This window comes from Fundulus heteroclitus, unplaced genomic scaffold (genome assembly GCF_011125445.2).
Source record: "Fundulus heteroclitus isolate FHET01 unplaced genomic scaffold, MU-UCD_Fhet_4.1 scaffold_232, whole genome shotgun sequence".
Classification (NCBI taxonomy): domain Eukaryota; kingdom Metazoa; phylum Chordata; class Actinopteri; order Cyprinodontiformes; family Fundulidae; genus Fundulus; species Fundulus heteroclitus.
In genome coordinates, this window is record NW_023396644.1 from 234,698 (window position 1) to 249,577 (window position 14,880).

The 14,880-nt window shown below is 38.5% G+C and overlaps 1 protein-coding gene across 1 annotated transcript; it reads right to left on the bottom strand.

Annotated features, from left to right (window-relative positions):
- Positions 1-5,230: 5,230 nt before the first annotated feature.
- LOC105931886 (photoreceptor-specific nuclear receptor) lies at positions 5,231-13,579 on the bottom strand. Its single transcript, XM_012870768.3, has 8 exons — positions 13,069-13,579; positions 12,033-12,183; positions 10,988-11,091; positions 10,588-10,893; positions 8,976-9,154; positions 7,197-7,437; positions 6,997-7,102; positions 5,231-5,693 (listed from the first exon to the last, which is right to left on the bottom strand). The coding sequence occupies exons 1-8, from the start codon at positions 13,160-13,162 to the stop codon at positions 5,561-5,563; spliced, it is 1,314 nt and encodes a 437-aa protein (XP_012726222.2). The 5' UTR covers positions 13,163-13,579; the 3' UTR covers positions 5,231-5,560.
- Positions 13,580-14,880: the final 1,301 nt, after the last annotated feature.

The window sequence follows — 14,880 nt, forward strand, 5'->3', positions numbered from 1 at the left end:
GCCCAGTCTGACTGAGAGCTCAATGCAACAGATTAACAGCAGCTAACGAGGGGAGGGCCAGGGCAACAACAAAAAAAATTATTGAAAGAAACATAGAGAAGAAGTACGTTTTTCATTATGTTTTCTCACAAGTTTATGTGATATCAGAAATTCCTCTTATAATAATAACATTAGCTAAACACTGTCCATTTAATTTACATATTTTATTTATAGTGTATACTTTTTTAGCTGAAAAAATAAATTTTATCAGTTTACTTTTGGCCTGTTCCATGATTTATTGAGTTAAAAACAATCCTTGTCTTTAAGTTTCTCTAGATGGTTTTACGTGATTTTCGATGGGTTGTGTCTAAGACGTGAACAGGTTTTGGTGGAAAATGTGCGCATCAACCCCATAAAAGCAAAAGACCTTGTGAAGTTGCTGGCTGAAGCTGGTAAGTATTAACAATTAAATATATTCAGTTCCAACATGAGCTGAAAGGCCGCTCAGAGAGGAAGAAGCCATTGCTCCAAAAGCCTCTAAAAAATACAGATCAGAGTTTAAAAATACACACATGGACAAAGAACTGCATGTTTGAGGGTTTCTCCTGTTGTTGCAATTTGTAGTTGGAACCATTTTTATCTGACTGTAATGTGATGTTAGTTTCAGTTTAGAAGTGTTCACAGAACTATGACTTCTCCCGTGGCTGTGACAAATCATCTCATTGGTGCCTTGGACAGAAAATTGCATTGAGCTGCTTTATTTGTAGATTATTCGAAACCAGTTGACTTAATGAATCACAAATTACTCCTAGGTTCAATTTTCTTTTGTTTTATTTTCTATTTTTTTTATAAATACCTTAAATAAAACAGTTTGAGCTAAACTGCACATACTATTTGTATGCAGATGATACAATTGTTTGCACACAGTGGCGCCTCAGGCACCATAAGTTAGGTGGGGCACAAAAACTCAACACCTGTTAGCAGCAACTAATTTGTATGTGATGCATAAAACCTGACTTTGATAAATTTTAAATTAAAAATATAAATTAGCATAAGCCAACATACATGAAAATACATTTGATATAAGCTAAATGTAATTAAATTTGTATATATAAAACTATAAAGGCTCACTCATAATGTTCATTTATTGAACAGAAAAGATCAATCCTTCAATGAGCTATAGCAAGGACATCCAACATTAGATTAATATTTGCTTTTAGTTTCCATTTTCCTATTTTGCTTACATTTTCCTACATTTTTCCAAAAAAGTTAAATGACCATGGAATGGAATGACCATGACCTGGATGACTGAGAATCTTCACCAGCATATTTCCTACATTTTATTTCAACTGTTTTTGTTACTTGTTTTTATATTCCAATGTTTTAATCATGTAAAGCACACTATCTAGCAGAACGTAAACGTAACGTGTGCATTTCCAGCATTTTGATTGGACGATCCAAGCTTGGGGCCACAGGATTTGTGCCCCACGGCTGTCTACTGAGAGCGTGTTGGGCATGCTCACTGAGATTACAGATGTTTATTATTTAAACAAATGTTGGTGGGCAGAGAACAAAAAATTAAAAGCTGAAATAACAACAAACAATGCAAATTGGAGAACAGTAGGAGAACTCAGCAGAGTGAGAGAAATAGACCCTAATGTCCTCCAGCAGCCTAAGCCTATAGCAGCATAACTATAGAGATAGCTCAGTCTTAAAAAGTAGACGGGGTGTCTGCCTCACGGACTAAAATTGGGAGTTGGTTCCACAGGAGAGGAGCCTGATAGCTAAAGGATCTGCCTCCCATTCTACTTTTAGAGACTCTAGGATCCACCAGCAGACCTGCAGTCTGAGAGCGAAGTGCTCTGTTAGGAACATACGGGGTCATCAGAGCTCTGATTTAGCCTACTGAGTTTGTCAGTTTTCTGACAGACTATATAGACACAAATGTTTCTAACAGAATTTAATTTAATATTTAATTTTTTTTTTTTTTTTTTACAATATTACTCTATAAAGAACGATCATGTTCCGCTGATTATTGCGAACATAGAGCTTCACACCAACATCTGGTGGGACATGGCCCCACTGACCCCAAATGCAGAGACGCCACAGTCTGCACATCTGGCTTGACAAGTTTAGGAATTTTCATCTTTAAGTTTCTGAATGGACATTGGGCTATCAGTAGCCTATTGTCAGCATTGAATTGTGCTAAATGACAAATCATGCTCATGCTGAACAGCCACATTCCGGCTGAGGAAGTGGGCGGAGCGCCGCTGGAGCTGCTAGAGGAGGCATTACCCGCCGATTGTGACGTAGAAGTTGAGAGTTTTTGAAAAGCCTTGTTCTCCGTACACCAACAAAACCTTTACTTACTACCAAAAATACAACTGTTTTTTTTTATTATTAGTATTTGACGTAGGCACTGTTTCTCGGAACAGTAGAGACCCAAATGGAAGTACAAAAAATTTAGCAAACAGTGAATTTTGCATAATATGTCCCCTTTAAAGCTTGGGCACAAATCGGTCTTTCAAATGTCGACCAAACGAATACCATGGAATTAAATGCAAAGCGGCTCTATATTATACTTTCCTGCGCAACAGCTGACATAATTCTGATGCACTGAGGATAAATTATTATGGCTAACGCTGACACACTTCCGCTTTGGCTAAAAAGCCCTTACCCAAAAGAGGTATTCGGATGGAGCCTGAGGCTTTTATTCTGACTTCTGAATATCATCTCCGTATGATCTTATAATACAAAGGTTGGATCCAAGAGAAACTGGAAACAAATGGAAAACAGGTGATCTTGGTCCTGAATCAGTCACTCGGTACGGATGCTGGTTGCTCTTGTCTTTGTTAATTTTTCAGCTGGAACCAACAACTGTATCCTGGTAGAGATGCCCCTCAAAATCTACCAGGATCAGGATCAATTAGAAGAATTAGTAAGGTTGTTAAAAAATAATCAAGATTCAACCGTGCAACGCTGAGTAAGTTTATATGACTTTATAGCAAGAGATGAACTCAATCAGGCGTCTAACCTACTCTGTTGGATTAAAATAATTTCATAATTATGCATACTGTATTATCATTCGTTTTTATTAAGATTTTGTCCTGAAGTGGATGGCTTAACTCTTTAATCTATGCTGCATTAAGGTAATAATGGGGCAATGTGTTCTGAGATGAAGCCCTGAGTGGAAAATGAAAGCATCAAGGTAAGAAGAGCTCTTAAAGGAAATATTGTAGAAAAGTTTCAGATGGGAGAAATTAGAGCCTGTGGAGATGTTTCATTTTTAAAACAAAGGGAAACGACCCCGTGTTGTCTCGGTTTGTTCCAGCACCAGACTGTGTGATTTCTTGTCCGGATTGGTGATTATGCCACGCCGGCTTTTCTGCAACGTGGCAGCACAAAAATATTTGCTTCCCCCTCGCCTGTTGCTTAAGAAACTAATCCCATAATAAGATGAAACCCACGGATTTGAACAGAGGGAGCCTTTGTGCGACACAAGCTGAGGAAAGGTCGAAATTAGAGCACGGACACGTGAGGAACAGCTTTTTTTTTTTTTTCTGCCTTAGATTAAGACTTGAGAGTGTTTCTGAAAACAGCTACAGACCCTGAAGGGAGTTAAAGTTGGAGCCACTCAGAGCTTCAGGTGCTTTAGAAGAAATCTTTTGAAAAGCTGCAGTGGACGCACAGCTTTGAAATCTGACAGATGTATATCTCCCAATCTCCATCAACGAGCCGACTCGTGTGCCTGATCAGTGCATCAAGTGTTTCAGCACCTGCCAAAGGACTTCTAACGCTCAGCTGCAACTATTTCAATGAATGAAAGATGCCATTTAGTCACCAGAGGCAATATGCTGTCATCCTAAATTAGATTTTAATTACAGTCTCGGCGTGATTAAGAACTCCAGGCTCACACAAAGGCTTTCATTTCGGTTTTTAAGTTTCACATTTCCGCTTGAATCTCTGAGTTCAGAGATTAAAAAATGTCCTCTGACGGTTTTATTGTGTTTGAAGAAGAAGGCGGAGGACCACCGACTGACCCTTCTTATCAAGCTGACATTTAGCCGAGCTGCGTCCGCCGTCTCTTCGGCCTCTTTGTCTGGCATTAAATCTTATTTGAAGCAGGAAAGCGCTTCAGTGTGTAGCCAGGCTGTTTTTGCACGTTGCTGTAGGATATGGTGTGAAAATGAACATTAAAACGTTGCTCCTTTCAAATGTCGACGGCTGCGAACATTATTTTATTTATTTGTTGTAACAAAACGAACCGCAGCGAGCAGGTTCTTCACTCATTTTAATGGCCATAAGTATAAAAAACAAAAGAAATGAATAAATAATTTAGTAAGTTTGTAAATAAATGTTTATATGTGGATGTATTTTAGTGATTTTTGAAATATACTTATCAATCCTTTTATTTATTTTAGCCTTCATTGGAAGGGAGAAATTGGCAGTCCATCACAAGGCATCACAAAGACACACAGGACAAATATTACAGCCAATTTAGAGAGATTAAATAACCTAAAAGTCATGGTTTTGGGCCTTTTCTCTCTTCCAACAGAGGTTTTTTAAAAAATAAATAAATAACCTGGTGGCATCTGTCAGATAACTGAAAATTGGTCTTTAAATGCAATACATATGAGCAAAGTTCAACAAATAAATCATAAGAAAGGACCCAGAAATATTGACAAACTAGGGAGATTGTGCAAAGAGAAATGAGCAGAGATCCAAACCTCTGCTTCCGTGTTTAAAGAGGAAATGCTCTCCTGTTAAATTAGGTTGTATTAAGTTCCTTCATGGCGTGTGATTTATTTTATTTCTTATTTATTCAGCTATTTTTAGCACATCTTTACCAGGAATGCCAAAATGGATGTTATTGTCCAGCAAGTTAGATATGCAGGAACTTTTGCTCTGAGTAATGAGAGGAAAAGACAGAAAATGTCTTTCCTCTTTTGACGTTTATCATCCATAATTCAGTCTTAAAATAGGCGAACACAGCGCATGTGACTTATTATCCAAAAAAACAGTCCCAGGAATCCCTGAAAGCTTGCTGTCAGCGGAATAAATCAGAAAGGACATCCACATCATCTAATCTCCCCTCATTATAAAGAGTTGTATTAGTATAATTTAGATTTTTGTTGGAGGCTTTATTTGTCTGGCAGAGCTGCTGAACAGATACTTAGATTTGTTTTTGTCTTTTTTATTATAATTATTTGCAGCTCCCATAATGTGGAGAGACGAGGCGAAGGATCGAAACTTGTTAAGAGCTGTTTTCACTTTATCAAGACACAAAAAACACAAACACAGGATTCCCATTAATGACAGGAGACATATACACGACATATATATGAACAACCAAATAAACATCTGGGTCACGTCTTGACAAAAACAAGAAGCCTAGAAGAGGTTCACGTTGTTCTTTTCAGAAACAAATCAGCGTCTAAATATGATACAAACTGACAGAGGATGATGACAAGAGAACAATAAAAGGATCTTTACAAAATATCAGCACGCAGAATGGTCTGATGCGAATGCAGAAGAAAACAAAGCAAGTATTGAGTCCAATCAGAGAGCTTTACTGATCCCGTCAGTTCTTGAACATGTCACACAGGAGCTTCTCCATGGGAGTGTTTCCGATGGTCCGGTGGAAGAACAGCAGCTCGATGCGCTCCGAGTTCACAAAGCGCAGGGAGGGAAGGAGGAGCAGCAGCTTTCCGAACCTGAACCCAGACGAGAAATCAGAAAGGATTCGTTGTCAGAGTAAAACACGAACCAAATCATAATAAAATAAGTTTAAGTTCATGACACAAGCAGAGCTGGGACCAAGTCTTTAAAGTCCAAATGGCTTAAATGTCAGGCCATTAAGAAGTCATAATCAGCTATCCCTGAAACAAACACACACAGAAAAACTAAAAAGTGTTTTTTCTTGAATGTCACAAAACGTCTAAAATACTTTCTGTAAATGTTTAACATGTTTATTGACTGGTGACTAGTTCAGGCTGGACCAGAATGCTCCCTGAACCCAGTTCTTTGACTTTAATGACAGCATCGAGTCCAAGTCAGTTCACAATTCACAGGTATTCAAGTCAATTCACAAGTTTTTTCTAATACAATCAAGCCTCAAGTGGTCAAATTCACACCTCTGGATGAAGAAAATAAAAAATAAAAACATTCATCTCTCTTTCTTGTTAAGTATTTAGTCTCATTTATGTAATATTTATTTTTCATATTTTTTACTATTTGAATAGTTCATTTGCAAAAATAGACAACTCCGTTTTTAGCCAAAAAAAAAAATAAAAAAAATGTAAGTGGGGGGTCCTTTTAATAAAGGTGTAATTTGAGATGCCATTATTTTGTTATGTCACTCTTACTTGATCAAATTCACCAAGTAGGTTAGTTTGACTGGTACCACATTAACTAAATAATAAAAAGCATGTTTTTTTTGTATCAAAACGGAGTTATCTGTTTTTGCAAATGAACTCTTCGTTTGTATTTTTTGTTTTTACTATATTAATATTTTTATTTTATTGGGTTTTGTATTTAAATATTTGTTTTTATTTTAATTTATACAGGGGGTTTTTGTTAGTTTTTTTTATTTATCTTTTTTTTCTTTCCCTCATTTAATTAATGTATTTTTATTTAGTTGGTTTGGGCTGCTGTGAAAGGGCAGTTTTGTTGACCCAGAAAGGTAAATCTTTCATCTGCCCCTTTAGGGGAAAAAATAAATTAAAAAAGAAAACCGGACCACTAAATAGTTTAACACATTGAATACAAACAATAACTTGATTTGAACTGAATAATTTAACATAAAGTCCATAATTCCGGCTTCTTAACATTGAAATTGGCTTTTTTGTATTTTGGCGCCATCTTGTGGCCATAAAAAATAACACCCTAAATCAGGGCAAACCGCCTTGCATTTTAATACTAAGACGTAGTTTTTTACAATTAAAAAAATATGTATTATTTTATACAATTCTATAATCTAAGGTGTCATTTTAAAATAAAAAGATGCCGACTGGTTACCTGGCTGGCTGGCCGGGGTAGTGTGAGCGGATGTGTTGTCCCAGCATGACTTGAGACTGATCCTGGAGGTTCTCCACCTGTTCCGGATCCTTCAGACCTCTTGTCTCTGTCCGCAAACGGAGAGCACAAATCAAAGTCAAACATTTTTGTCTAATTTCACCCGATCCTTCGTCTTGATGGCTCTCCGCTTTGACCCTGACCTGGCTTGAAGAGCACGATGGCCTTGAGGCAGGCGAACTCCGTGGGATCGACAGCGAGGGCCTTGAAGCGGCTGAAGACCTCCTGCAGGAGACGCAGGTCCAGGCTGGTGTAGCTGGTTTTGCCCTGCATGCCGGGACAGAGGTCGGGCAGGGAGAGCAGCGGGCAGCTGTCCAGAGGGAGAGACCACTGGATGGCGCAGAGCAGGAAGAGCTCGCTCCACGCCTCCTCCAGCAGGATCACCTGGGGGAGAATGGAAGAAAGTCAGGTGGGAAAATTCTTACCTGGTTATTTAAAAAAAAAACTATAAACAGAGTTTGTTAGCAGCTGAGTGAAACAAGAGCTTCTGCAAATTAATAAAGTTTATTTTCAACACAATCGTGTCACTTTCAGTTGATGAACAGCACCAAAGCCGTGGCTAAATTATCAGGAAACTTTATTCCCTCCTTGCTGGAAACGTCGTGTCATTGTTAATGCTTATTTGGAAGTTCTAATAGAAAAGTGTTGAAAAATTAAAACATGGATCTAAAACAACCAACAACACATAGAAGTGATCGGATAATTGATTAGAACTATTTAATTTTATCATACGCCTCCCTCACAAATAACTTTTTTGAGCATAAACCTCTTTTTTTTTCATGGTCACAGTAGCTCAAACGGATTCAGGCTTAGACTTTGACTAGGCCACTTTCGATTTCACATAACTGGATGTGTTTTAGACATAAATACCACAATGGTTTACAATGATTTAATCTCCCTCTGGGATAAATAAAGTATTTTTGAATTGAACTGGATTGAATGCTTGAAGCACAGCCATAAATATGGCTTGAAATACATGAAAATTATATTTTCTATTTCTTTTGTGTTTAAACATAAAGAAACTGTAAAAACTAGAAAAAGCTGATCCTGCGTAACAGTGAGTGAGAATGATTTGAGCAAAAGATGCAGAAGAGCTGAAAAACATTTAAATCAGATTTGAAGAATTTGAATTTGAAAAAAAATTAAGAATTTGAAGGTATTTGAAGAATTTGAAAAATTTGAAGAATTTGAAAAAAAATTGAATTAGAAGAAATAGAAGAATGTGAGGAATTTGAAGAATTAGAAAAATTGGAAGCAATTAGAAAAAATTGAAGGAATTTGAAGAATGTGAATAAATGTGAAGGAATGTGAAAAATTTTAAGAATTTGAAAAAAAAATTACAAATTTTTGAAAAATTTGAAGAAGTTAAAGAATTAGAAAAAATAAAAAAAATTTGAAAATGTGAAGAATTAGAACAATTAGAAATGAAGTGGAAGAATGTGAGGAAATTTGTATCAATTTGCATTGATTTCAATGGGAACAGCCAAAAAATCGCATAAAAAGTGAAATATTTTGGTGTAAAAGTGCAAAAGTTAGCATAACCATGAGATATAGCAGTCATGCCGGGAACGAGCCGAACGTTTTGATACCAAAATTGTTGAAATCGGTTGAAGTATGCGGGAGCAGTTAGACGCTGACGGAATCACAATAATAAAGAAAAAACAGGAAAACAATAAGTGAGCATTCTCACTGATTAGTTATATAATAGTGTATTCTTTTTGTATATAGTAGATTTTTTACATATTCTTGGCACTATTGTTCCCTTTGTGATGTTTTGCTGTTCAACACTTGCTATATATTGAGCATTTTAAGCAGATTTATTTCACCTCCTCCTGAAATCTCACCTCGTGTTTCTAGTTTAAATGTAGTGTAAAGCGTCCCTCGCTCCCATTGGCCGTTAAAACCGTCAGTGGGGGTCTCACCTGGTCTCTGAAGGGCAGGTTGGAGAAAACGGGCAGGTTCTTGGCCCACTTCACCGACATGAAGAGCAGCCTCGCCGAGGTCTCGTAGACGTTCTCGGAGCTGGACGGGTACAAAGCCATGTGGTACTCCGAGGAGGACCTCTCTGGCTCGTTGCTCGTCACGTCGATGTTTTCATCCACTGAAACCAGAAAAGAGGAGCTTTAGACTCAATAGACTGTTTTCTGCACTGAAGTGCTGGACATGTTGAACGTTTAATGGCTCAGGAATACTCCAGAACGTTGCAAAATTACCCAAAACTAAGGTTGGACGATACAGAAAAAAATCAGATGGATAAAATAAAAATCGTATTGATCGACGTCGATAATTATCAACAAATTCAAAACATGTAAAAAGTGCTCTTTGAACTCTTTGAAGGGGGCGGAGCTTGGTTCCTGGGTCTGCGTTTGTGATTGGTTGGGAGGATGTAGTTTAGTTTAGTTTATTTATTTATATCATTCAAAAATAACTTTAAAATTCATACACACAACAATAGCAAATCAATGCATCTTGAATGAAAAGGAGCATAAAGAAGAGCAACCTTATGATATCTGCCCCTTAACTTATATTACAATAATTGTGCATCAGTTCTGTTACTTAATCTTTTTTTACAGTGTTTATGTCCATCTTGTCTCAGTTTTCCAGATTCGCTGTAATTACATTTTACAGTATTCAAAAATATTATATTAGCATCATTCAAACTCAACTCAAAGTTATTTTCATACAAACAAAAGAAAACACGTAAAACACAAAAGCCTTTCTGCTTTAAAGAGCATTGTATAGAAAAGAAACAAATGCTAAATTTCTTTTAGTAATATATTATTATTATTATTATTGATTATCAGCTTGGTCACAAACCACTGAATTATTCCATAATTTCATATTTACTCAATACACTTGATTTAATAGCCTGAGTTCCTTTAAATCGAGATTAAAAACACATTTGTTTAAAATTGCCTTTGAATGTTCAAGTTAAACTGTTTTACTGTTTTCAAATGTTCTTTTTTGTTTCTACATTCTATCCCTACTTGCTTTTATTCCTATATTTTAATCATGTAAAGCACTTTGCATTGTCTCTGTACTGAATTGTGCTATATAAATAAATTTGCCTTGCCTTGCCTTGCCTAATACCTTTTTAAAATACTTTAAGTGACCTTGTTTCTTTCATTTCTTTGTTGAGATTGTTCCATAATTGTTCATGTAGCGACTGTAATATTAACCTACATGGCTAGAATGCAAACTGTTTCTGAACTGTTTATTGAACCTTTTTTTTCTATCGTTGATTTCCGTCTATAAATCAATATAGATAGATAGAGAGAGAGAGAGATAGATAATATATATATAGTATATATATATATATTATATTATATATTATATATCTATATAGTATCTATATAGTATATATTATATATATGATATATTATATTATATATATATATTATATATATATATATATATATATATATATATATATATATATATATATATATATATATAAATATACCAAAAAATCGCTTTTTGCTTAGTAAATGTATCAGTTTATCGATATTTCCGGCGGCAGCGGATCCACCTCACCGTCCTCGGGCTCCAGCTTGGCGCAGGTCTCGGCCGTCATGAGGCTGGCCATGAAGCGGTGGTTGTTCTGGGGGCTGACGCAGCCCTGCGGGGCCACAGAGGAGGTGATGGACATGGAGGAGGTGATGTGGGGCCACGTGATGACAGAGCCACTGGAGGATGAAGAGGAGGAGGTGGATGAGGAAGAGGAGGAGGATGAGGAGGTGGGCTCCCGCGTGGTGGCCAGGTGTTCCTTCTCAGGGTCCACGTCGATGGAGTCCAGACGGACCTGAGCTGTGCTGCGAGGCTGCCGCTCGTTCTGCACGGCTGTGGGACCAGAATCTAGTTATTATCTAGTAAATAATAAAACGTTTTGGTTGTCTGGGACAGCAGATCTCTACCAAACCATGTGGAAACGTACCGTCCTTATTCATGCCCGCCTGCAGGCACTTCTTCAACCGACACGCCTGGCACTGGTTCCGGTGAGCTTTGTCCACCGGACACATCCCGGTTCCAGCCTGGCACCTGTTGACCCAGAGTCAGGCTTTGAAAGGGACGCCCCACGCTGACAAAATGGCTTTTTCTCGCAAGGCTTATGATTTATTAATAAATTATTGACCTGGCTATGGCGATTGATAAGTAAACTTTAACCTCAAACCTACATTAAAGGCGAGGCATAAATAAAACACAACAGATAGTTCTACTCAACGTGACTTAATAAGACCCGAAAAGCCATTAATTAATTAATTTATTTACTAATGCACAGTGAAGCAGTTGGAAGCCCAGTTGCTTTGGAGCAAAAAGGTCCTGGGTTTGAATCCCGGCCTGGGGTCTTTCTGCATGTAGTTTGCATGTTCTCCCTGTGCATGCGTGGGTTCTCTCTGGGTACTCCTGCTTCCGCCCACAGCCCAAAAACATGACTGTTAGGTTAATTGGTCTCTCTAAATTGCCCTCAGGTAATAAAGTGTGCAGCTGGTGACCCGTCCAGAATGTCTGAGTTAACTGGGTTAACTAACAAATCCAGGACGTTCATCTATTTACTGTGAAAACTATAAACTTAATCTCCAAACTGACAAACAGAACATCTATATGTATATGGCAGATTGTACGCCTTTAAAAGGTCAATATTTGTGAAAATCCTTAAAAGAAAACAGGACTTCTGGGTCGGGCTCAATAGAAAATCCTGAGAACTTTTTATTTAACATGAAGAGAAGATTAAAACACTGGAATAAATCATAATTTCTGTTTGTGCATTATTTAAAAAACGAAGCCATTTCAGAACAGGCACGCTTATCTAGTGTTAGTGATAAAGGAAAATGTTCTTTTTTTATCCTTAAAATCAACTGAAAATACATTATATATCAGTTAAAGCAGATTAAAGCAACTTTTGGGTCTTGCTGCTAAAACTTTTTAACAGTATGGTCAGTTTTATTTTTAGTTTCATCAGTTTTCTGTAATTCTCTTGCCTGTAGATGAGTCTCCTCCTCACGCTGCGCTTGAAGAAGCCGCTGCAGCCGTTGCAGGCGTAGATGCCGTAATGCTTCCCACTGCTGGTGTCTCCGCACACTTTGCACACCAGCGCTGGACTGAGAGCTTTTCCCGGAGCGGGACTCTTGGCTGTGAGTCAAACAGAAAAACACAAAGCCGCCGGTCGGTTATGGCGCCATTCATACAGGGGGGCCGGGTATTGTTTTCGTCCACAAGCCTGCCATCTGCACCAACAGTCGGATAAAACTTTACAACACTCACATTGTGTGTGTGCAAAATGCACCGTCTTTAAATTAGACATTAATCTTTTCATCGGAAAAATAAACTATTTTTGCAGCAATTTCTCTCCGTGTTCATCTGTAGCTTAAATTTATGAGCTACATTTGCACATATTTGATGCCAATCCAAGCAAGTTGAAGCAGGATCAGGTCCATTATGAATATAAAAACTAAATCAACAGCTTAAACTTAAACACTGATGTAAAACTGACTGCAAATAAAACAAACTAAGCTAAATTTATTTAACTTGGATAATTTATTGATGCAGGTTTGCCAAAGTGTGCGGAATAATTATACTTTTAGCTTTGTTTTAGACAATCCTTTTTCGCTTTTTCCACAAATCAATGTTTATATTTTAGTTTTAAACTTCCCCTATTTTATGCAAATTAAAGCAAGTTAATGGAAAGGCCAGGTTTGGCATTTTAAGTACAAAATGTGTTTAGTTTTCCTAAAAGAAATGATGCAAGAATGTTGAAAATAGAGCAGATAAATCTTTTAATAACAAAAAGCAGAGCTTGCAGAGGTTATTTAGACATGTTTTGCTTTAATGTCTTGCTTTTGCTATTAACATATGCCCTATAATAATCTCTAAGGCTTTTTAAGACATGTGGAATACCCATTTAATTAATAAATGGATAGGAATTTGTTCTGTTTTCCCCTGAGCACCAGGCTAGATGCCATCCTCCAGGCCTCATGGAGACCTGCTGCTCCTGCTGCTGACCTGTGGCCTTCTTACCTCCTCGGCTGTCCTCCGTCCCACCGCTGCCTGAGGATTCAGTTGGAGAGGATGAAGGTATCATGGGGATCTTCGACAGGTGATCCTCCATCATTTTGCTCCGGAAGTGTCCTTCGCTCTCTTTTGAGTTCACAAATGTAGAAAGCAGGACTTCCTAAATTTTTTGGGGGAGGTGGGCCGCCTTTAGATGCAGACGGAGAGGTCTCCGGTCGTGAGCTTGAGCGGTGACTTGTGGAGCATCAACAGGTCCGCGTGTCCTCCCCGCTGGGAATGTCGCCGTCTGCGTGTCCACCTCGGCAGCAGGTCCTCAAAAGGGAGCCCGAGGGGTGGAGGGGTGGAGGATTAAGCCCCAAGCGCTGTGTAAGCAGCATGCCTATTTGTCATCCTCTTAATCTTTACCGTTCACCTACTGGATCAATCAGTCACATTGGCAGAACGTGGACGCCCGTCGGAACCCGGATCCTCGCCCGGGTCTGCAAACCGAGGCTGAAAACGCAGATGATTCCTGAAGCTGCAGCAGGAGATGTAACTTTAGACCGGCTCCTCGTGTCCACATCAGTCAGCGCCTCTCTTCACCGTCTGCGTTCACCAGGGGGACGATCACATGAGACCCAGATTGTTATATTTACCTGCCTCTTCAATTTGTTTCCCCCCCGCCCGCCCCCCGCCCCGTGTCTCTCTGCTGCGTATTTGATCTGTGTGATTGCTTCCCATTCATAACGACCCCCGGTGTTTGCAGAGGAGCTGCCTATTAACTCCCATTTCCACCTGTTTTTGTACATCATCCACTTTCTCCCCTCCAAACCGGCTGCTGGACAAAAGGTCACAGAGGGAATAATCGAGTTTGGAGAGGCTGCTCATTCAGCTTATTAACAGACGTCCCTTATTTATGATTAGGAAGCTGTCGACGTCAGATTTTTTGGCATTTATGTAATAAACGGAACCTAAAGGAGAAGCACAGTGGCTTTTAATTGCAAGGTTTATGTCTGAATATTATCTAATTGGCAAACAGAGAACATCACGCATCCATCATTTGTTCTTTCTCACAGTTGAGCGGCTTAGTAGCACGCTGCTTTTTAGTCCTCTTTCTTTGCCCAGTTATTGTCTATCCGGTGCATTCCTCAAAGGATGAGCTCACTGATCCCGTTTCTATATTTTCAAGCAGCTTTAATTCATTTCATTTTGCACCTAACCTGAATAACTATACAGTCCTACTAATCAAAGCAGCAAGCTGTACCTTTATCCGGTATCCGTTTTATTTTTGCTGCTAGTTTACGGTAGAGTGGAGGTGGGGTGACAGCGGAAGGTTTATTCCCATGCAAAACAATTACGGCTGGTTAAAATATAATTCTGAGTGTAAAGACAGAAAAAAGGAAAAATATCAATAGCTCAATGAAAACACGGTCATCACAGGTGTAATACTGTAAAAGACCAGCACAGGCATGACAAGGAAGTCATGATGGAATGTTTGCTCCTTCCTGATGTTTCATGTATTGACGCATCTGTCACACTTGGGAGTTTCAGAATATGAAATAAATTTAGATATTAGTAAATAAGCTAGACACCATGCCGAGATCCAAAGAAGTTCAGGGACAAATGAAAAAGAAAGGTTACAAAATTACTTCATGATAAATCATTCAGGAGGACTGCAGGCCTCACTTTCCTCGGTTAAGGTCAGAGGTCATGCCTCCACCATCAGAGGCCGGAGACGAGAACCACTGCTGAGCAAAAACAACAATAAAACTCATCTCAGTTTTCCCAGAACACATCTTGATGATCCCCGAGACTTTTGCGAAATTTTCTGTGGACTGA